This window comes from Eleutherodactylus coqui, chromosome 8 (assembly GCF_035609145.1).
Source record: "Eleutherodactylus coqui strain aEleCoq1 chromosome 8, aEleCoq1.hap1, whole genome shotgun sequence".
Lineage (NCBI taxonomy): Eukaryota > Metazoa > Chordata > Amphibia > Anura > Eleutherodactylidae > Eleutherodactylus > Eleutherodactylus coqui.
The window spans coordinates 35,276,851-35,300,446 of record NC_089844.1 but is presented as its reverse complement, the minus strand read 5'-3'; the positions used below and the strand labels follow the sequence as shown (position 1 = coordinate 35,300,446).

The 23,596-nt window shown below is 48.5% G+C and overlaps 1 protein-coding gene across 2 annotated transcripts in view; it reads left to right on the top strand.

Moving 5' to 3' along the window:
- TTLL4 (tubulin tyrosine ligase like 4) overlaps positions 1 to 23,596 on the top strand; it is a 51,585-nt gene that overhangs the window by 2,758 nt on the left and 25,231 nt on the right. For both annotated transcript variants that reach the window (XM_066575496.1, XM_066575495.1), the window contains exons 2-12: positions 234 to 325; positions 433 to 484; positions 1,315 to 1,439; positions 5,024 to 5,134; positions 11,841 to 11,917; positions 12,002 to 12,196; positions 13,368 to 13,450; positions 15,470 to 15,598; positions 16,370 to 16,492; positions 17,392 to 17,490; positions 22,338 to 22,472. In XM_066575496.1, coding sequence (XP_066431593.1) covers positions 234 to 325; positions 433 to 484; positions 1,315 to 1,439; positions 5,024 to 5,134; positions 11,841 to 11,917; positions 12,002 to 12,196; positions 13,368 to 13,450; positions 15,470 to 15,598; positions 16,370 to 16,492; positions 17,392 to 17,490; positions 22,338 to 22,472 — 1,221 coding nt within the window. The remainder of the gene's footprint in view (positions 1 to 233; positions 326 to 432; positions 485 to 1,314; positions 1,440 to 5,023; positions 5,135 to 11,840; positions 11,918 to 12,001; positions 12,197 to 13,367; positions 13,451 to 15,469; positions 15,599 to 16,369; positions 16,493 to 17,391; positions 17,491 to 22,337; positions 22,473 to 23,596) is intronic.

The following is a 23,596-nucleotide window of genomic DNA, read 5'->3' as shown; positions in this document are numbered from 1 at the left end:
TTCATTCCTATCCCATGATTTTCGGCATGTCGGTGTCTTCTAGTACTTATTTTGGCTGCTGTCTCAATTGGCAACATTGGGTAACCTATAGATATTTGTTCATTGCTGGGGCCATAGCTGAAAGTGCCTGTTGTGGTAAAGCCCATTCTTAAAAAGGCTACAACCCTGGAATTGAATGCTTTGTAGTTGGTTTTGGTCAATCTTGCCATACTTTAATCTTTTCTCCAACTTAGCATTACTGTGCCAAACTCTGATCTGGACAGCACTGAGGAGGAGCTTCCCGAAGGCTTAGATGACAGCCAAGAGGAAGAGGAGGATGAGGAAGGTTTGTAGTTACACATTCATTGCTCTTTCAGTCCCATAAACGTACTTTCTGATGATCCTGGATATAATGTACATTCTTAACTATTCTATATTTGTCGTCTTCTTCAGATCCTGCCGTTGTCCAAGCGTCGTCCACCACATCCATAGCAGATATTTCCAGGTATGTGTGCGAATTTATTTGGATTGTATCTTCTATTGCTTGGCCTTCTCACTTAAAGGGACACTGTCATCAGCTTTGAACCCCATAAACTACTTGACTCTTTCTGTACGTGTAACTACCGTGGAGATTAATGGAAGATGCGCATACAGAAAGAGGCAAGCAGAGGGGCGTCTGCGGAGAATGAAACATTTTTATTTTTCCGCCAACAAAGTTGTTTGAAAACTAATTTTAGTGTGACATCCTGCTTTTCAAATCCCCATAGTACTCTTTAACTTGCAGTCGTTTGTTTGCTTACAGAGTATAATGCAATAACATAGTATTGCATTATACTGTGTTCTGACAGACACTCTATCAAGCCATGCTACAGGCATGGTTTGATAGGCAATCAGCCATGGCAGCCCTAGAGGCCTTCAGAACACCAAAGGCTGCCATGGCAATCAAATGGCACCTCACAGTCTCATTTCTGTGGGCCCTTTCAGGACCCTGGAATACCGACCGGGGTATTTAAATGCTGCTATCTAAACTGACAGTAGGCATTTAAAGCGTTAATGCTGATGGTGGCTGTTGGGTTGGGGTGTCAGACAGCCGGCACCTGCATTGTATGGAGGAGGATTGGATCTTGATCCCGTTCTATACAAACTCTGAATCCCACCCGGGGGACCCTCTTGACTATACAACGCTGTTTTCCCATTGCTCATTACCTTTGATACTGTTGGCGTGGGACAATCCCACCATTGCTTTGTATTATCCAACCCGTGATATCACAGGCCTTGAATTGCCAGTGTAAAAATGGATCTTGCAACAATTGAAGTGCAGATGTTCTTTTCTAGTCAATGTGCTCCCGATATGGACTCTGTGACCTCGGATGTGGATGTAATTGTCAGACCCGCCCTCACTCCAAGCCTGTTCCCCACCACACCCCCAACTATTTATTTTGCCACTCAGGATGAAAAAGGTGAGAATACAGGCTTATATGATTACTTATTCCGTAAAGCCTGAAGCCTGTATGGACATCCGGCATAACCCTATACATGAATTGTCGTGAATGCATCTGATATGTAAATGGAATGCTTTGCTGACTATTAAACTATGTAGGAGGCAAATGATCAGAGTCTGTGTCAAGGCAAGTAGACAACTGCTGATTTCAGTAATTGGTGCCGCTCATTGGGCATCCATCAAGGAATGTAAAATGGCCTTTACTTTGCAATTAGTCCTATTTAAAATCAACCATTTATATGAGTATACGACTGTTTGCACCTACACTGAGTGACCACTTTATTAGAGCCCCCGGCCCTTTCACGATTAGAGGTTCCCTGTATAGAAACTAGACCCGTGACCCCGGAGTGCAGCATAAAACTGTGACAGGTTTTCCGTTGGTCAGTTTCAGTGTGAATCCACATTAGATGGGAAAATCCAGCGATCTGAGCGACCTCCAATGAGGCCTGGTCATTGGTGCTGGACTAGCCGGGCCAGGATGTCACTGCCAACTGCATGGGGTTTTCCTCATGTAACAGGCTTGAGCGTGTGCTGAGAATGGCGTGATCAAGAAATAACTTGCAGCAAAAGGAGATCCCACAGATGGAAACCACTCAATACTGAAAGGGGTCAGAGGAGGATGTTTGGAATCATTTTAACTAACAGGCACTGCACAGTCAAGGAAACTGCAGCCAAATACAATTCTGGTGCTCCAACTAATGTGTCCGAATACAACTAATTCTGTAGCATGGGTGGCCATAGCTGTAGACGACCGCTTCTACTAACGTGTCAGACGATCTTCTGATGACTAAATCGTATTGTGACCGCTTTCTACTGATCCTTAAGGATACTCCGCTCTTTATGGTTTCCTTCTACCTTTTCTGATCTTTCAATGTAGCATTTGCCGGCTCTACTTCTTTTCGTCTTCCATTTGCTGTTGGGGTTCCTCAGGATTCGGTCCTTGGTCCTCTTCTCCCTATTGGACAAACTATCAGTAGATTTGGGTTTCAATACCATTGTTGCACTGACTTTACCCAATTATATACTTCTTTTAGTGACATTACATCTCTGCTTCTACAGAATGCTGGTGATTGTCCGCTGTTCCTAACACGGTCACATCTGTATATAAAACATAATCGATCAAAAACTGAACTTCTTGCATTCCCGCCATCTTCTGACCGACCCAAACCTGATATCTCAATCTGAGTCTGTGTTACCACCAGAACTGCTCAGCAGAACGCCTCCTGTCTTGGGGTCACATTTAATTCTGACCTTTTCCTTCACTTCCCGTATTCAGTCAGTCGCTCGCTTGTGTCACCTGCACCTCAGAAACGTCTCCTGAATCTGCCCTTCCCTCGCTGTGGAAACAGCAAAAACTCTTACTATCACCCTTATCCATTCTCTGCTTGAGTACGGTAACTTGCTACTGATTGATCTTCTCCCTCTTCAAGCTCTCCCCTCTCCAATCAATCCTGAATTCAGCACCCATGCTCCTCTTTTTGTCAAGTGGCTCTGCATCAGTTCCCCCCCGCCCTGTGCCAGTGGCTCTGCATCGGTCGGTTTCTCCCGCCCTGTGCCAATGGCTCTGCATCGGTCCCCGCCCTGTGCCAGTGGCTCTGCATCGGTCCCCCCCGTGTGCCAGTGGCTCTGCATCGGTCGGTCCCCCCTCCCCTCCCGCCCTGTGCCAATGGCTCTGCATCGGTCCCCGCCCTGTGCCAGTGGCTCTGCATCGGTGTGTCCGTCCCCCCCCCCCCCCTCCCGCCCCGCCCCGTGCCAGTGGCTCTGCATCGGTGTGTGTGTCCCCCCCCCCCCCCCCCCCCTCCCGCCCTGTGCCAATGGCTCTGCATCGGTTCCCACCTCCCCTCCCGCCCTGTGCCAGTGGCTCTGCATCGGTCCCCGCCCCCCCGCCCTGTGCCAGTGGCTCTGCATCGGTTCCCCCGCCCTGTGCCAGTGGCTCTGCATCGGTTCCCCCGCCCTGTGCCAGTGGCTCTGCATCGGTTCCCCCGCCCTGTGCCAGTGGCTCTGCATCGGTTCCCCCGCCCTGTGCCAGTGGCTCTGCATCGGTTCCCCCGCCCTGTGCCAGTGGCTCTGCATCGGTTCCCCCGCCCTGTGCCAGTGGCTCTGCATCGGTTGCTTGTCAAATATAGAATGCAATTTAAACTCCTCACTCTCATCCATGAGGCTCTCCACAGAGCTGCACCGCCCTCCATCTCCGCCCTCATCTCGGTCTACCATCCCTACCTGTGCTCTCCACTCTGCTAAGGACCTTAGACAAAATTCCTTTCTAATTCGAACCTCCCACTACCATCCCCAAGATTTTCCTGAGCTGCACCAGTCTTCTGGAATGCACCACCCCGGACAATTGGGTTAATTTCCAACTCCCACAGCTTTAAGCGTGCCCTAAAAACGCATCTTTTTAGGGAGGCCTACTTTATTACTTAGTCTAAACTTTTCTCCATCTACCCTGCCTCTACACTCCCCCTTGGAGACCTGACCCCCTTCTTCCCTCTGCATCCCCTACACAGCCCATCGCACCTCTTATCTGCTTATACATAGCTATATGTATAATATCCTGTGTGTAAACTCCGAAAGGCTACTCACAGGCGTTAATAAAAAAAAAAAAGCTGTGTTTTTGAACGGTGTTTGTTAGGCACCCTGTCATTACAGTGGGTAATGTGGTATGTTACAAATCACGGAAATGCCTTAAAATAGAGCAGATAGCGTTCTTAAAGCTCGTCTGAGAAGCCCCATCGAAAACAATGGAGGCGTTTACAGTGTTTTTAGCGGGCGTTTCAAACTCCAGACTAAACACTGTGGTTAAAAAACAAAAAAGGGTGAGAGCGGTCTTGTAGTCTGCAGGCTCTTGTGAGCCGGGCCCTCACCCCTATGATTCAAGATGCGCATCGGTTTATTACTGGACGGTATGACCTATTTTTTTTTTGTATGTTTTTTTCCTAGTTTGTAAAGCGCTAAGGAATACGTTGGCGTTATATAAATAATCATTATTATTACAACCACCACTTTCGGCACATTGTGTCTAACAAACGGGGCAAAATAGCGTCAAAATTGTATCACAGTGAGAAACCATCGCCTGGTCAGATAAGTCCAGATTTCTGTTGCACGTGCTGAATTTGGTGCAAATGGCATAAACCTGTCCGCTGCTCAGCACATGTCAGCACCTCCACCCAATGTGCAGCAACTAGAAGAAGCTTCCCGTCCTGCAGGACTATTGGCCTTTGGGAACAAGTTCAGCATTTATGACCAGACGAATTGCTGCGGTTCTGCAGGCCAGTGGAAGTTCATCACCTACTGGATGGGTGTCTCTAAAGTGGCCATTCAGTGTATACTCCTCCGTGATCGGAGACTGCAAACACCCCCTGCATGCGGTCTAGTCCTGCACCCGTCTGCAGCCTGATTTTCGCTAACCTGTAGAATAAGTGTGCATGCGAGGTGAAGATGGATGGATGTGTATTGGAGCAAGAGATGTGTAGAAATGACTGAGGGATGTTATGTAGATGCTTATACTACATGTCTTCATTATGTCTCCTTGCTGTGTATTAACAGTGGAGCTGCTGCCTTGGGCACAAAGAAAACTGATGAAATGGAAGATAAGCACAGTGACCCCAAATATAGTTAAACAGACAGTTGCCAGATCGCACTTCCGGATTACCAAAAGTGAGTAACCGCCCTGATTTACAGAGATTGTGGATTGCTCTGAAGAAATATTTATATTAAGACTTAAAGTCGGAGATTTAATTTCTGTAACCACCACCATTGCCGTTATTCCCCCATAGGGTTAAAAAAGGTTGCATAAGATTTTCCAATAGGCTTGCAGGAGATGTCTGCTTTAGACTGTCTTTTCTTATTAACATGTCCTTGGACCAGAGTTTCCAAACTTTTATAGTATTGGGGAAACCCCTGGAAAAATTCTTGTCTAAGGAAACCCCCTACCATTTTTTCTTTTTTTTTTTTTTTTTTTTTCAAGACTGCAGCCCCACGGTTCTTGTTTGGGAATGGGTGCCTCCTGACCAATGCAGCCAATCAGAGGCTGTAGCTGCCATTCTCCTGGCATTAGGACTCCCAGTATCTGAGCAGTGATGCTAAGAGAACGGCACATGACTGTTGCAGCTTCTGATTGGCTGACATAATCTGGTGTACCCATTTCGCAACAAAGACCAGAAGGACTGGCGGGGCTGCAGCGTGGGTCACTGGAGCAGATGGCAGGTAAGTACCCCTGCTTTCCCCATGACATCATGACAGCATACGCTGGAGGTTGCTCACCTGCTGACCTGAAGGGACAGGAAGAGGCAGAATATAAAAAGCACCTCCCCTCCACCAACACCAGTGTTTTTCCTGTCCCTTCAGGACAGCAGCGGCAGAACTCCAGCAACGCTGTCCCATGCCGGAGGAGGACTTACCGGCGAAGCGGCGGCGTGGATCTTTCGGGCAGCCCCGGCAAACCCAGTGGGAAGGACCCCATCTGGGAGCTTTCCGGGGACTGCGTGGGCCGGGGCCCAAGTACGGGTTGCCGGCACCACTGCGGCCGTCATTTCGGGCGGCGGCCGCCATCTCCGGTGGGCCGGGGTCCAAGTACGGGCTGCCGGCACCACTGCGGCCGTCATTGCGGCGGCGGCCGCCATCTCCGGGTCCAGGGCCGACAGGAGCGCTCCAGGGGGCGTGGCTTCGGATACAGCGCGGTGACGTCGGACGCTCCGCAAAGGGGGCGTGGCCTGGCGCGGCCGGCGCCAAATTCAAAAATCCGCTGCCCCTGCATCAGCTGGTGGTGTTTCTCCACGCTAAGGAACGATCCTAAGCACAGGAAGCGTTCCTGCAAGGCGCAAGATGTCGACCAGAGAGGACCCAGAGACCCTCCTAACTGTAAGTGGTCCAGTGGACCAACCTACACCTGCACTACATACACTTCCCGACTAACAGAGTTTCCCTTGTCTTACAGGACAGGGATACTCAAAAACCAAGGGAGGCTAGACGCAGGAGTAAAAAATGTCCAGTATGTCTAACCAAACTCGACGACTCCTGCACCAAAACGCTATGCGCTACCTGCTCCGCGAAAATTATGCAGGAGGAAAAAACTTCCCTTATGGCCGAAATTCGGTCAGTCGTCCGAGAAGAAGTGCAGTCCTCCCTCTCGGACCTCCAACCTGGGCCTTCCGGGGTTACACGCAGGTCGGTTCCGGCGGTGTCTGAGTCTGACTCCGACATAGCGGAAAATGTGGATTTTGACGGGGAAGTGACGCAGGAGGACAAGAAATATCTTTTCTCTACCGCGGACATGGATCAACTGCTGAAAGCAGTACGCAGGACCATGCAGGTGGAGGAAGATGTGCAGCAACCCCGCACAGTCCAGGAGGATATGTTCGCGGGGTTACTCCCGCAACAAAAATCTTCATTCCCCGTAAACGCCACACTCAAGCAGCTGATCCTAAATGAGTGGGAGAGCGTGGATCAGGCTCCGCTAATCCCCCGGGAATTTAAAGAACGCCTGTTATTTCCGGGAGATGAAGTGTCCTTTTTGGACGAGATACCTAAAGTCGATACTGCAATTGCCATGGTATCCAGAAAGTCCGGGTTGCCCTTTGAGGATACGTCCCACTTAAAGGACCCGTTGGACCATAAGGTGGACACATCCATGCGTAAAGCCTGGTCCACCTCCGGTCTCATCATGAAAGCTAACATCGCGGCCACTTCCGTGGCTCGTTCCATGGCAATCTGGTTGGACCAATTCGCAGCCCTAGTCGACCAAAAAGCCCCTAGGGAGGAGTTCGCAAGCGGCATCCCTCTGCTGCGAATGGCAACAGGGTTCCTGGCAGATGCTTCGATGGAAACAGTCCGCCTCGGAGCCCGCATGGCAGCCCTATCGAACACCGCCAGAAGGGCAGTGTGGGTGAAAGAGTGGTCAGGGGACGCAGCGTCCAAAAATAGGCTATGTACCCTACCGTTCCGGGGCGGGCGTATATTCGGACCAGACCTGGATCGTCTGCTGGAGAAAGCAGCTGACAAGAGTCACGGACTGCCTGCCACCAGACCACCCAAGAGACCCTTCACCCCTCATCCCTCGTCTACGTACGCCGGGAAGGGAAAGACCGGAAGATGGTCTTATCCAAAGGGCGGAAGGGGTAAGACTTTAACTTTTGTCCCTCAGCCCATACTTTCGGGCCCGGTAGGGGGTAGACTGGCTCGCTATTCCAATAGCTGGCGTAGTATTACAACTAATGAGTGGGTACTGCACCTAGTGGCGGAGGGGTACAGGATCGAGCTACTATCCCGCCCCCCGGACAGGTTTATGATAACCCCAACCCAGTCTCCAGGCCTAGAACAGGCTCTGTTGGAGGGCGTACGGAACCTGCAGGGTCTCGGCGCGATTATCCCAGTCCCTAAGAAGGAACAGGGAAAAGGCTTCTATTCCCCCCTCTTTCTGGTTCCCAAACCAGACGGCTCCCACCGCACCATTATCAATTTAAAACAACTGAATAAATTCATTGAATATAGGAGATTCAAAATGGAAACCATTAGAACTGCAACTCCTTTAATTGCCAGGGATAACGTAATGGCTACAATAGATCTTAAGGATGCCTATTTTCATATCCCTATTTACGCCAACTCACAAAAATTTCTGAGATTTGCGCTGAGGGTGGAGGGGGAAATCCGCCACTTCCAGTTCGTCTGCCTACCATTTGGAATCTCCTCGGCTCCGCGAATTTTTTCCAAGGTCGTGATGGAAATGGTGGCCTTCTTACGAAACCAGGGTGTCATGATCATCCCCTACTTAGACGACTTCCTGTTGGTGGCAGATTCCCCATCTACTCTGAGATCACACTTGGAGTCCACATTGCAGTTATTTAAGGAGCTTGGCTGGATTGTTAACGAGTCAAAATCCAACATGGAGCCAGAAACCAGGAAGAAATTCCTGGGTGTCATTCTGGATTCCAGTCTACAAAATTCGTCCCTTCCTCCCCTAAGAAAACATCTTATCATAGAGGAATGTTCCAACCTATATAAAAAACATAGGGTAACGATAAGAGACGCAATGCGGATCCTGGGACTAATGACTTCGTGCATCGGCGTGGTCCCCTGGGCCCAATTCCACAGTCGCGGACTCCAGTCACTAATTCTCCAGAATTGGGACAAGTTGCAGGCTTCGCTTGATCAGACAATCCCTATTTCTGCGGAAGCCAGAGCTTCTCTCCGTTGGTGGGTGTCGTCGGACAACCTGTCTCAGGCATCCGATTGGAATTTGGACCCGGCCGTAATAATCACGACCGATGCCAGCGCCAAAGGGTGGGGGGCCCACTTTGAAGGCGGTTATGTACAGGGGGCCTGGGACGTTCACGAGAAAGCTAGCTCATCGAACTTTAGGGAGCTTAAAGCTGTATGGAAATCCCTGCGTAGCCTGCAAACACGATTAGTGGCGAAACATGTGAGGATCTTCTCAGACAATATGACAACAGTATCACTCATTCGCCACCAGGGTACCACCAGGAATCCTCCACTACAACGACTGGCGGGGCGGATCCTTCAATGGGCGGAAGGCACAACAAAGTCCCTATCGGCCTTTCATATAAGAGGAGCCGAGAACTCAGCCGCGGACTTTTTAAGCAGAAGGAAAGTGGACCCAGGAGAGTGGGAACTCCATCCAGAGGTGTTCAGCCTTCTTGTGGAGAAGTGGGGGGTACCAGAAGTAGACCTCTTTGCGTCAAGCGCAAACACCAAATGCCGGCTTTTCTTTTCCAGAGGCGCAGAGAAACAGGCCCTGGGCACGGACGCTCTCTCTCACCCCTGGGATTGGGACCTAGCGTATGCCTTTCCCCCTCTACCACTAATCCCGCTTCTGCTAAGGAAATTACTGCAGTCAACCCTAACAGTAATTTTTGTAGCACCATATTGGCCCAAAAGACCGTGGTTCCCCCTCCTGAGATCCCTGTCAGTGGGAGAGCCCTTCCACCTTCCAACAAGACCGGACCTACTGTCGCAGGGCCCTCTTCTTTACCCGGAAGTTCACAAGTTCAGGCTTACGGCCTGGAGCTTGAGCGGGTAAAGTTCCTAGGAAAGGGTCTTTCCCCTAAGGTTATTTCCACCATTAGCGAGAGCCTTAAACCCTCGACACACAAAATCTACTCCAAAGTCTGGAAAAAATTTTCGGAGTGGTTAGGCCAGGACATCCAGCAGCTGGATCAGCCAGACGTCCGGAAAATCTTAGATTTTCTCCAGGCGGGCCTGGATAAAGGTTTGAGTCCGAATACACTCAAAGTCCAAATTGCGGCCTTGGGGGCATTCTTCGATCTCGCGCTGGCGGAGCACAGGTGGATTAGGAGATTTCTTAGAGGGGCGAGCAGATTACATCCATTCACACGGCCCACGGCACCACCCTGGGATCTAACCATAGTCCTTCAGGCCTTATGCGACCCCCCATTTGAACCGATTACGGATCTATCCATCGCCTGGCTGACATACAAGGTAGCCCTGCTTGTGGCAGTTACGTCAGCCAGACGCGTGGGGGAAATCCAGGCCCTCTCACGAAGGGCCCCATATATGACTATCCACCCGGACAAAATAGTTTTTTCTTTAGACCCATCCTTCCAGCCTAAAGTATTGTCAGATTTCCACAGGGGCCAACCAATAGTTATTCCAGCCTTTTGCCAAAATTTCAAAAATGCAAAAGAACAAAAGCTCCATAATATAGACGTCAAAAGAGCGGTACTAGCGTACCTCGAGGCAACAGAAAGTTTTAGGAAGTCTGACAAACTTTTCGTTCAATTTCAGGGGCAGGCCAAAGGAAAGGCCGCTTCTAAAGATGCGATCGCCAGGTGGCTCAGGAGAGCCATCCAGGAGGCTTACAAGGCCAAGGGCATCCCCCCTCCAGAAGGATTGAAGGCCCACTCAACGAGAGCGGTGGCATCCTCTTGGGCGGAGAGAGCGCACGCATCGATTGAGCAAATCTGTAACGCAGCCACATGGACTTCAGGCCATACTTTCATCAAACATTATAGGCTGGACTTTAAATATAGTCAGGACGCATCCTTCGGTAGGAAGGTGCTCCAAGCCGTAATCCCTCCCTAAAAAGCCCATGCCACTTATTTGGTATTCCTCCAGCGTATGCTGTCATGATGTCATGGGGAAAAGGGGAATTTTTTCTTACCGATAATTCCCTTTCTGGAAGACATCATGACAGCATACGGGCTTTTTTCCCCCCCTTACCAACATGGTTACCCTAGTTTGTCCAACACATGAGGTAATGTGTATGCTTTAACTTTGTTTTCTGAGGTGTGTGATGTCAATAAAAACACACCTTCTGGTTAAGTAACTGGTCACTGTGGTCATTTGGAACGCACTGGTGTTGGTGGAGGGGAGGTGCTTTTTATATTCTGCCTCTTCCTGTCCCTTCAGGTCAGCAGGTGAGCAACCTCCAGCGTATGCTGTCATGATGTCTTCCAGAAAGGGAATTATCGGTAAGAAAAAATTCCCCTTTTTGTTGTTTTAACACATTTGAAGGTTCTATTTAATAATTGTCCAACGACTGGACACCCCTTTAAACAGCCCTGGGGGTCTGACAAAAAAAAACCCTAACCTATTTTTACTTGCCCCTCCTGTTTTCGTTTAAGGACCTTGCTCACAGGTCCTGATGCCCGGCGGCATGTGACAGACAGCACAGTGTCCTGGTGCCAGAGATCTTTGCTGGTATGGAGCCATTGATCACTGTGAGGAACCTCAGCTGGGGTCTGCTACCATAGACAATAAGCAGATTACAGGGCACTGATGGGGGATCCTACCGATAACCTGCAATCTATGGGAGAATTTAGCAGCAGGTGTTGTGTATATCTGCAGCGCCACTACAGGGGAAATTAAGAATTACACTACTATCGTGGAAATTAGTAGACATATAATGTAACTTACATACAGCCTGAGTTCTCAAGAGTAAGACTCTATAACTGCTCCCTACTTTGGTTAATCACAAGGATTCGGGGCCCTCACTTAATTCAGAATTCCCTGTTTGTATACATGAGTATGTGTAAGGGCTTTACACAGGACCACTATCGGCCACTATTTTTTAGCGATAGTTGTCCTGTATACTAGAGTTAGAAACCGCTCCTTAGTCGTTAATCGCTTTGTTTCAGCTCTCCGTACTGAGTTCTTGCTCCGTGTAAACCGGCAGTCGTTCATGTTTGGCGAGCGGCTAGAAGAGATCTCCACTGCATTCCACCTCCATTCACTGAACAGCTATCACTCTTGTGTGAAAGCAATGTCTTGGGACGATTGTCGGACACTTAAGCACCTGATAGTCGCCCCATGTAAAGCCACCCTTAGATATGAAATTGGATTGTAAGTCCCAGCAGCAGATCTGAATAACAGATAATGTTTCTTGCAGAGAATCACGACTGGTTGGGTTGCTGGGGTCATCACATGAAGTCCACCGGCTTTAAAGCTATCCGAGAATATCAAAAGGTAAACTTCCCCAAAGTAAGGAGTTACTTAGGATTTTAAGTTCCTGTTGCCGCTTTCTGACCTTGTTCTTTTGTGTCCTGTCAGCTGAACCATTTCCCAGGCTCCTTCCAGATCGGAAGGAAAGACCGTCTGTGGAGGAACCTGTCCAAAATGCAGGCTCGCTTTGGAAAGAGAGAATTCAACTTCTTCCCGCAGTCCTTTGTGCTGCCACAAGACATCAAACTCCTGAGAAAAGCCTGGGAGGAGGGTGGAACGCGGCAGAAGTGGATCGTTAAGCCGGTATAGGATAAATTTAATTAATCGATGGTGAATGCTGCATTCTAGCACTAATGGGAAACCTCAGAGTTGTATGGGGCCTTAATAAGGCACGTATGGCTTTTGCGGGGACCTAATTTACCTCTTTATGCCTCCTATTTCATGCAGCTTTTTGGTTTTCTTGATGATTTTGTTTGCAAAAAAAAAAAACGCATCTGCCATGGGGCGCCATGTTACGGACCATTCTGCCCTACGTCTGCCAGAGCCCTTGTGGTTCTGTGTTGTGCTCTGCTGGGTGCATGAAGCCTGAAGGGGTCATAAGCATAAAAGTTGTCATCAAAGTAAAGGGGTTGTCCGGGGAGGGAAAAACTTGGGCTCATTCATATCAGCATTATGGATTCCATTTTCTTGTTCCATCATATGAGCTGGAAAACTGAATCCCTGGCCAAAGCGAATCCAACCTATGATGGAATGAAATGGTGCTGAATGGTCTCCATTGACTTTTATGGAGTCCTGTTGGCTTCTATTATACCTTCTGGTGTCTTTTCTGGACAACATGGCACTGTATGCAGCTTTCATCTTGTGTTTTAATGGAAATCTGTGTATCCAGCGCTTTCACCACCTCCGTATTCGGCCTGGTTCCAACACTGGGTCATGTGGTGAGGATTCTTCCTCCTCTGTTGTCGGTGACCACATTACATTGGGCGGGCTGGCTGACTGGCTTATTGCAATAACTTAGGCCATCTGCCTTCTTTGTTATGGCCAATGCAGAGACAGAGAAGGACCCTGGTTTAGTAACTGAAATGAGCTGAACAATCAACCCCTGAGATGACCTCGCCGATAATGAGAAAGGAGGAAAAAGAATCTATACCATATGACCCAATGACTGGATCAGGCCAGAAGTGTAGGTGATGGCACCACTGGACCCGTAAACCCCCACCCCTTCCTCCCGATAACCCCCTTAACATTCCAGACAATTATCTGATTTATTGATGGGGTTATTCGGGGACAATATTCTTTTTATAAAGCTGCCCAATATACCATACAAACATAAGAAAAGCCATACTCTTCATTCCCGTATCTTCTGGTCCTCCGGCTCCCAGTCCCCGCTTGTCTTCACTTCAGTAATTCAGTAATACTTGAAAAAGATTGCAGAGTGAAACCCTAATTGTTAATGTATTTTAATGTGTTTCAGCCAGCGTCGGCCAGAGGATTGGGGATCCAGGTTATACATAAATGGAGCCAGCTTCCGAAGAAAAGACCACTGCTGGTACAGAGGTAATAGTCATATCTGAGCCTGATGGAGCGAAAACAATCAGCCAGTGACGGTCATAGACTGATTGATCACCTTGTTGGGCCGTGCATATACTGGCTGCTGTTCCTGTTGTCCATGGTACCAGGATTTGGTCAGTTTTGATCTATACCACTTATGTGACCGCCATTACAGCTCCCTCATGTTGTCTCTCATCTGAGATTTGTTCTACAAACTTCTGCATCTGTCCTATTCATCTAATTGGGGCTTGCAGATATCCATGCACCTGCTGCAGAAAGCCCGGTTGGCATTGGTGAAACTGACTGTTCAGCTGCAGAAATTTCTGCAAGGAGAATGTGAACTTTCCTAAATACAATTATGTTCCTTGTTCCCAAATCTCTAGTTATCCAAGACTATGAAAGCTTAGTGATCCATGTGTGAGCTGTGACTGTATCCGTAGTGGTTCATACTTAGTGTTTATCTGGTTCTGGGACACCTATGTTGACAAAAGTATTGGGACCCCCACTAATCCTGTGCTGTTAGGCGAAGGGGATCTGCAAATCGGATGTGTGAGCATCACCAGGCATATCCCAGTACAGAAGCCATCAGAATAGCACAAGGTGTAGAGTTGACAGACTTCCAATGGGGTCAGGTGACTGGTTGCTCAGGTGACATCCCATCAGTACGGGACATCGTTGAAACATTTGGACCTCCCAAAGTTCACTGTTGGCAATGTTATTCAGAGATGGAAACTATCTGGTGTGTGTGTGGTGCAGCCACCTTAAGGGAGACCCCGTAAACTGACAGAATGTGGACAGCGAAGTCTTGTATGTGCTGCCTTCACAGCTCGCACATCGTCTACCGACACACTCGTGAATGCGGTCTCACGGGCCATTGAGACATCCATTAGCAGCAGAACCCTCCATAGGGAGCGACACGCGAAGGGATGAGTGGCTGTACAGAAGCCCAATATCACAGCAGTAAATGCACAGCGGCGCCTGCGATGGGGCTTGGAGCGTTGTTCTTGGAATGTAAATGAGTTGAAATGTGGACAGCTGAATCGCCGTACACCATCTTCCGATCGGATGGCTGCACTTGTGTGTGGGGGTTGCATGGAGAGCGGATTCTACACAACTGCATCAGCCCAACAATGAGGTTTGGAGAAGGTTATTTTATGGTGTGGGAGGTTTCTACTGGAAAGGACGAGGGCTATTGGTTATAGTGAAGTCCGTCCTCAACACAAACCGGTACAAAGATTGCCTATCCTGTGGCAATACATTGGTACGGCTCCGAGGCTCCACCAACATGACCGAGCACCATACGGTACGCAGTGTTGAGGCTTGGTTTGAGGAGCAGAAGGTCTGCAAACTTCATTGGACAGCCCAAAGTTTGCATCTCAATACCATCAAGCATCTTTGGGATGAACTAGAACTCCTTATCTGTCCACACCCAACAAACCCATCATCCCCCGCATCACCATCTGAAGCTCTCCATGATGAATGGTGGCAAAGTCCTCTACGCCTTTATTGGCTTTCGGTGGAAAGCGGCCGCAGAGGGTTACTGCAGTCATTGAGGCCAAAAGCGGCCCAACCCTGTGTTGGAAAATGTGAGTAAAATCGAATTTCATCACCTGTGTCCCAATACTGTTGTCAACAGAGTGTATTTGAGAAACCGCTGAATGGAAACCTGAGGGAGTTGGTCACTTTCTGTTTCCACAAGGTCACTTTAGTCTACCTTCAAATTGCCTTTTAAACACCATTTGGGGGTTCTGTGCCAGAACCAAAACCGGCGTCCTGTCGGACTACTTCGTTCTGTCTGGACCAAATACAGAATCTAACAGAAACTAGCTAAAACAGAGACCAAATCTTTTAGCGTTGGTCTCAGTTTTACGAATGGCAGCCTGCGGTTTCGTTCAGGCTTCCGTCTGGATACTGTTTTCGGCCATCTAGGTGGAGCACTTGGATGGAACCCCAAACAGAGTCTAAAGCGCAATTTGGATGTAGCCGTTGCACAGCTTGTAATATCTGTGTTGTCTCTTCCATCAGGTACTTGCACAAACCTTACCTCATCGGTGGCAGCAAGTTTGACTTGCGGATCTATGTTTACGTCACGTCCTATGACCCCCTGCGAGTGTACTTGTTTACGGATGGCTTGGTGCGGTTCGCCAGCTGCAAGTATGTTCATCATTGGGAGCTTTTTATCTGCCATAGTTATATCTTGTACCCTCTAGGTCAGTGTTCCCCAACTCCAGTCCTCAGGGACCGCCAACAGGTTGTGTTTTCAGGATTTCCTCAATATTACACAGGTGATGTAATTATTGTCGGGGCCTCAGACATTGCCACAGGGGTTCTTACTATGTGATATCCTGAAAACATGTCTTGTTGGTGGTGCCTGAGGACTGGAGTTGGGGGACCCCTGCTCTAGAGTTTAGCTTCGCACAGAATAGGAGTCCCCATTGCTTAAGGGTGGGTTCACACATGGTGGACGCTGCAGGGTTCATGCCAAGATTCTGCAGTGACCTACAGTAAGTGAATGGCATTTTAACAAACTCCATTCACTTAAAGAGGAGAAAATCTGCTGCAGAGGAGTCATTGTGGATTTTATAATCTGCAGCATCCTCTATTATTGTGGATATGGTGTGGATTTTTACCGTGGATTTCAGTCATTGTAATGCGGCGAGTGAACGATAATCATTCGGATTCTCGCTGTAATCGAACGATATCATTCTGTGACAAAGCATCTTAATATTTGCCATCACTTTATTATCAGTTGGGGTCCAGTATCTGGGACTGCCAGGATCCTAAGAATGAAGGGAACTCAATGTTCCTTCTCCATTTTTCTTGCGCCGCGGTACCTCGGCCACCCATTCACCTCGGTGTAGCTGTGCTGCGGATCCCTGTGAATTTCAGAATCAGATTCACTTTTCATTTTTCTTCTTTTTTCAGATATTCGTCATCTATGAAAAGCCTTAGCAACAAGTTCATGCACTTGACAAACTACTCTGTGAATAAAAAGAACGCGGATTACAAGGCGAACGCGGATGAATCTGCCTGTCAGGGGCATAAATGGTACATGCAGACTGCTTCATGGCGGCGCTGATCACTGGGTAGTGACAAGGAAGCTCCGCACGTGTCTGGCTCTCTCGTAGGAGTCATTCACATGGATGTTGCTTCATGGTCCCGACTCTTCATATTATCACACACATGCATTAAAGGGAAACGGTCATCACAGAACAGCACTTTGGGTTCATTCGCATGGGCATATTCGGTTTTGGTCCATGAAATACACAGCGTTTTCACGGACCAAAACTGTGCATATTTCCTGTGTTTTCTGTGCGTGCATATTTACGCGATCCCATTGACTTTAATGGGTTCTATCAGTCTGTAATACGGATCAGAAAACACATGCTGCTTTTTTCCCACATGCATGAAAAGCACGTCTGAATACCCCAATGCAAATCAATGGAGTTTCAGCTCTCGGAATTACATGCATAATACATAGGTTCATGGGAATGAGCCCTAAGTCATAGTGGTGTTTGAGGTGGTTACAAGGAGCCATGGAATGTGTGTTTTGTTTTTTGGGTTTGTTTTTTTTTATACTTGTCTGCTCCACTGTTCCTGTGCTGTCCATTGGGAACAGGAAGCCTATGGGAGAGTGTGTGCACAGCTGAAAGAGCACTGTGCGCCCGTCTCCTATAGACCTCCCGATCCCAGTGGATGAGTATTAAAAAATCCATCCCCCGGCTCCCTGTCACCTCCCTGAACTGCACCATAACTTAGTTTATGGAGCTGTTCGGTGGTGACCGTTTCACTTTAAACTTGGAGGCCTGAAGCTTTATATTTCATTTTCTTGCATTCACACAGACCTCCCCTTACTGTCACAGACCTTTGTAAGTGATCTTATATGAAGTACGTAAAGAGCTATCAAGGATGATGTGATTTGAGACCCTGATGAGCTCTCCTTGCAGGGCACTGAAGGCGTTGTGGAGCTACCTCAACCAGAAAGGGTTCAGCACTGAAAAAATCTGGGAGAAGATTAAAGAGATGGTGATAAAGACGATTATTGCGTAAGTTGTAATAGTTCTTGTAATATAGGCTTGTGTACTAGATTTATTTTTTATCTTGGTTGCTAAGAAGCTGAAGCAAGTCTAGAAAGAGAAAAAAAATAGTGGCTGTTAAAAGTGTTGTCCCACATCGAGGATTGATGACCTATCTGTAGATTATGTCCCCAATAGTAGATTGTGCTGTTGCTCCTGCTGCTTGTATTCTAACATACAGAGCTGCTTTGTTGCCGAAAGTAAGCAGCTCTGTACGTGGCACAGTTACCCAACGGCGTATTCTTATCTGAGTCCTGTTCACTTAAATGGGACTCGCCCTGCGGTACCAGCCTAGGCCACTGCGCAGCGTACAAAGCAGCTGTATACATGAGAAAACTGAGGTCTGATCAGCTGATTGGTGTGGATCCTGTTAATCCGCTATTGATTTGCTATCCTGGGGATAGGTCCTAGGTAACTAGAAATAGGATAACTCCTTTAATTGTTTGTTAGAATTGGGGCAACATATTTTGCATATTAGAGACACATTATTACAAGGGTATAAAACTGCCAACCTGCATCCATGTCCTAGAGGATGCTCATGATCATACAGGCAAGTTAGGGGAGAGAATTTTTTTTTTTTACTTTTTTTTTTGTGTGTTAACCCGATAATGACTGAGCGATGTAAATATACGGCTTTGGTCCTGGGCTTTAAACCCGCGCCAGTGTAAAAATGCAGCGCCATGTTTAAGGCTCCTGCAGTCTAGCATTACCAGGTTGGATGCTTAGCTGTCAGACAGCTGAGGACCCCAAGGAGAGGACAGAAGTGTTTTAACGGCTTTTGCATTCTCTTTTCCAGTCTACATAACACTCAATGACCGCTACATTGTGCATGGAGGTCACACATTTTGCATACTCTCGCTGTTATACCAAATGTTCATGCGGGCTGTCTGAACCGCTCTGCGCTGATTATCTCCCATCCAGACAGGCTCCAAGTGATCTGCCTAAGGGCCCCCTTCCAGCTACAGCCCCAGCCCCATCAGACGCTATATTGGAATAGGCATGCTCTTTGTCTTGTGCAGCCCTGGACCTCACTAAAGTGTCCACGATGATCAGTGACATGTTGGTTAGGTCTTCTCATCACCCGTTCCCTACCACGTCTGACGGAGAAGACTTCTTGCCCCATGACCCCTCTTGTGGAAGAACCAGGAAGTGGTTTAGACCATCTTCCTCTACAATCCTGAGTCGCCAGAGCTTTTTCCCAGGGATGACCCGGAGTACCACATGGTTTTCCACTGTTTTATGGCTTCATTAATAATTTATGTTACACTACCTGTTGTACCTTTTCATATCCCACTCTGCTGCTCCTACTGCTTGCATGCACACTGTATTAGCATGGTACCTGCAGGAGGGGTGTAGCTAGTGGGAGCTTTTATTGCTTAGTGCCCGCCTCATAGTGGCGGCAGCTATACCCACTGTCTTCAGCTGTCTCCCCCAATGAATGAGACGAGAAAGATCTTACAGGAAGTACAAAAATCTCATTGCCCCACCTTCCCCTTCACACTTGCCCTGAGATGGGAGAACACTTGGCTGATATCTGTGCCCTTCCAGCATTTCTCTTTATGAAAATCACCGATAATGGTGACCTAGTGCCTACTCCTAGCTGCAGGGGACATCTCCCCCAACCCAGGCCCACCCCGTACTGTTCTCTACCAAAATGCCCCCCCCCCCCCCCCTGCCCCATTCAAATGCGCCCTATGGAACTCCCAATCTGCGTGTAACAAACTCCCAACTATCCATGACCTCTTCACCAGTAAACACTTGAACCTGCTCGCCCTCACGGAAACCTGGATACAGCAGTCTGATTCTACCTCCCCCGCTGCATTGTCCTATGATGGCCTGCAGTTCTCCCACACCCCCAGATCGGATGACAGACGCAGTGGAGGAGTAGGCATCATCCTCTCCTCAAACTGTACCTTCCAGGTCATTCCCTCAGCTCCCTCACTTACCTTCCACTCCTTCGAAGTCCACACCCTGCGACTCTTCCGCCCACTGCCTCTGCGTGTCGCAGTTATTTACCGCCCCCCAGGTCCTACCCGCCTGTTCCTAGACCACTTTGCTGCCTGGCTCCCCCACTTCCTATCCTGTGAAATACCAACCCTCATCCTTGGTGATTTCAACATTCCTACTAACGACCCCAGCTCCTCATCTTCCTCCTGGCTTTTAACACTTACCGCCTCCCTTGGCCTATCGCTAATCTCTGACTCCCCCACTCATAGAGATGGTAACACTCTCGATTTAGTTTTCCTCCGTCTCTGCTCTGCCTCTCACTTTACTAACTCCCCACTTCCACTCTCAGATCACAACCTTCTCTCTTTCTCAATCGGGCACCCTAGCATCTCTCCTGACCCTCCTATCTATCGCACTTCTAGGAACCTCCAGTCTGTCCGCACTAAACAGTTTGCCGAAACTATTCAGTCCTCCCTATCGCCTATCTCTCGCCTGCCCTGCCCTAACCTGGCAACCGAATATTACCACACCACCCTCAGCCGTGCCCTGGATGAAGTGGCACCGCCCGTGACGCGAGCCGTCAAACGCAGACCAGGGCAACCCTGGCTCATGTCCCAAATGCGCTTCATCCGGCGGTGCTCTAGGTGCGCCGAGCGGCTGTGGAGAAAGTCAAAGCTGCCAGCAGACTTCCTCCACTTCAAATTCATGCTTAAAACGTATAACCTAGCCCTTCACCATGCCAAACAAGTTTATTTCACCTCCCTTGTCTCCTCACTATCCCACAACCCCAAACAACTCTTTGAGACCTTTCACTCCCTCCTCAGCCCCAAGGAACAGGCCCCTGCGACAGACCTGACTGCTGGAGAACTAGCTGCCTATTTCAAAGAAAAAATCGACCACATTCGAAAAGAAATCTCTGAAAGCTGCATGGTTAGCCCTGATCCCAGTTTCATCAGCACTGCACCCAGCACCTACTCACTATCTACGCTAGAACCAACGACAGAGGAAGAAGTCTCCAGGCTCCTTTCAGCTGCCCGCCCCACCACCTGCGCTAGCGACCCTCTCACCTCCTCCGCTCCCTTTCCCCAGCTCTCATTACTCACCTTACCACAATCTGCAACCTCTCCCTAACCTCTGGCACTTTTCCCTCCTCATTCAAACACTCCATTATATCCCCTCTGCTAAAAAAACCAACCCTGGACCCGACTAATGCTGCCAACTACTGACCTGTCTCAAACCTCCCCTTTATCTCCAAATTACTGGAACGCCTGGTCTACTCCCGCCTAACTCGCTTTCTCTCTGACAACTCGCTCCTCGACCCCCTCCAGGCTGGTTTCCGCTCTCTACACTCGACCGAAACTGCCCTTACAAAAGTAACAAATGACCTGATGACTGCAAAGTCGAGAGGGGATTACTCCCTACTAATCCTCCTTGACCTGTCTGCTGCATTTGACACTGTCGACCATAATCTCCTTCTCACTATGCTCCGCTCTATTGGTCTAAAGGATACTGCTCTCTCCTGGTTCTCTTCCTACCTCTCTGACCGCTCTTTCAGTGTTTCCTTTGCTGGTTCTATCTCTGCCCCACTTCCTCTCGCTGTCGGGGTACCCCAGGGCTCGGTGCTTGGTCCCCTTCTTTTCTCAATCTATACTGCCCCAATTGGACAAACAATCCACAGATTTGGCCTCCAATACCATCTCTACGCTGATGACACCCAACTATACACCTCCTCTCGTGAGATCTCTGGACCATTCCTCCAAAATATCACCGACTGTCTGTCCGCTGTCTCTAACACTATGTCCTCCCTTTTTCTCAAACTAAACCTCTCTAAAACTGACCTCCTTGTCTTTCCACCTTCTAACCGACCTCCCCTCAACATCTCCATTCCAGTGTCTGGCACCATCATAACCCCCCGACGGCATGCCCGATGCCTTGGGGTCACACTGGACTCTGACCTCTTTTGCCCCCCATATCCAATCTCTGGCCCAAACATGCCACATGCACCTCAGAAATATTGCTAAAATACGTCCGTTCCTAACCACGGACACGCTAAAGACGCTCGTGGTTGCGCACATCCACTCCCGGCTTGACTACTGCAACTCGCTACTCATCGGCCTTCCCCGCACTAGATTCGCTCCACTCCAATCCATACTAAATGCAGCAGCTAGACTCATTTTTCTATCCAGTCGTTATTCAGACGCCTCTGCATTATGCCAGCCGCTGCATTGGCTGCCCATCCACTGCAGAACTAAATTTAAACTCCTCTACCTCACTCAAAATGCTCTGCATGGCGCTGCGCCACCATACATCGCCTACCTACTGTCAGTACACCACCCAGCCCGCTCACTCCGATCGGCTAACACCCTCAGACTAAACACCCCTGGAATACGAACCTCTCATGCTCGCCTACAGGACTTCACTAGAGCAGCACCCATCCTCTGGAATGCTCTACCCCAAGGCATCCGGACAATTCCCGATGCACGAAATTTCAGACGTGCCTTAAAAACTAACCTCTTCAGGGAAGCATACCAAATCTCCTGACCTAGTCCCTCACCCCTCCCTATGGTGCTCCTCCCTGTTTGCCTTCATATAAATGATCTGTACATAAAATTTCCTATTGCCTGTGTTCCCCACCCCCTGCACCTCCTGTACCACCCTCAACCCATTTGTGTCTAACCCAATGTATCTCACATTGTAATTGTTGCAATTGTTGTATTGTTTTGCATTTATCCATGCCTGAAAGCGCTGCGGAATAAGTTGGCGCTATACAAATAAAGATTATTATTATTATTATTATTATGATTATTATTATTAGGATGCATGTTGTAACATTTTGACAAGTTAAATGCGTTTTTTTTTTTTCCCCTTAGCTCTGAGCCTTATGTGAACAGCCTAATGAAGATGAACGTACAAAACCCCTACAGCTGCCATGAACTGTTCGGGTTTGATATCATGTTGGACGAGAACCTGAAGCCGTGGGTTCTAGAAGTGAACATCTCTCCCAGGTAAATATTGTGCCCTGTATTAAAGGGGTATTTTCATCTCAGGAATCCTATTTCGGAGTGTCTGAAACTGCAAAACATTATACTTGCCCAAAAGATGTTCATTTCCAAACCGCTCCGTTCTCCAGATATTGATTCCTCTCTTGTTGTTTACTGTTCTTTGTCAGGGAATTGGACAACTTCCGCTATGGAGTAGAAGCAGATGGCAATTGTGCACTACTTGATCCTTCTTTTATCTCAATCCGGTAGTGAGGATCTCAGGAGCGCATGCGCTAGGTCCGGCCCGGCCACCGCTGTGCTCTATTCCTTTCCATAGAAAAGCTTTTGGGTGACGTGAAAAAGTCCTCATTGCTCACACTCCCCAGAAGCCCTTCTATGGAAATAAATCGAGCACAGCGGTAGCAGGGCCAAGAACTAGTGCACAGGTGTTCGGGATCCCAACCACCTGATTTAGATGAAAGAAACCCTAATAAGTGCAACGCCAGCCATCTCCGCTACATGATGGAGGTGGCTGGTTTCCCAGGCAGTCAGTAATACACAACAAGAGGGCAGAGGAATCAATGGCTGCAATATCTGGAGAACGGAGCATTTTGAAAATATATCTTGTGGGTGAGATTTTTATGAGATTTCAAACACCTCGAAATGGGATTCCTGAGATGGAAAGATCTTCACCGACATGGATGTCCATGGCACTGGAGATACGTGCCATAAAGTAGACCTCATAGGACTGGAAGGTTTTTTGACTCCCTATGAAGAACACTGCAGGCAGCCTCTCCCCAGACTAAAATGGCTAATAACTGGGAGCAATAGATTACATGTAGCAGTGCAGTGAATAAATAGCAGATAGTCTCTAGGTCTAATGTCTCTTTAAAGGCTGGTGGTGTGAGGAGGAACCCCTTTTTTTTAACCCTATGCACTCCAGTGTTGGTCTCTTGGTAGTTGTATTACGTTGTCTTGTTTGGACAGACCTCCTGTCAGCGCATGGAAATATTGTACTGCTGAGCTAATGAGATCTGCCAGCCTTTACCCCCAGAGCGACTCCCTGATGTCCTCTATACGCTCTCATGAACTTGCCAGCAATGTCAGTAATGTTGTGTAGGATTTACTATTGAAGGAATACCACCTCT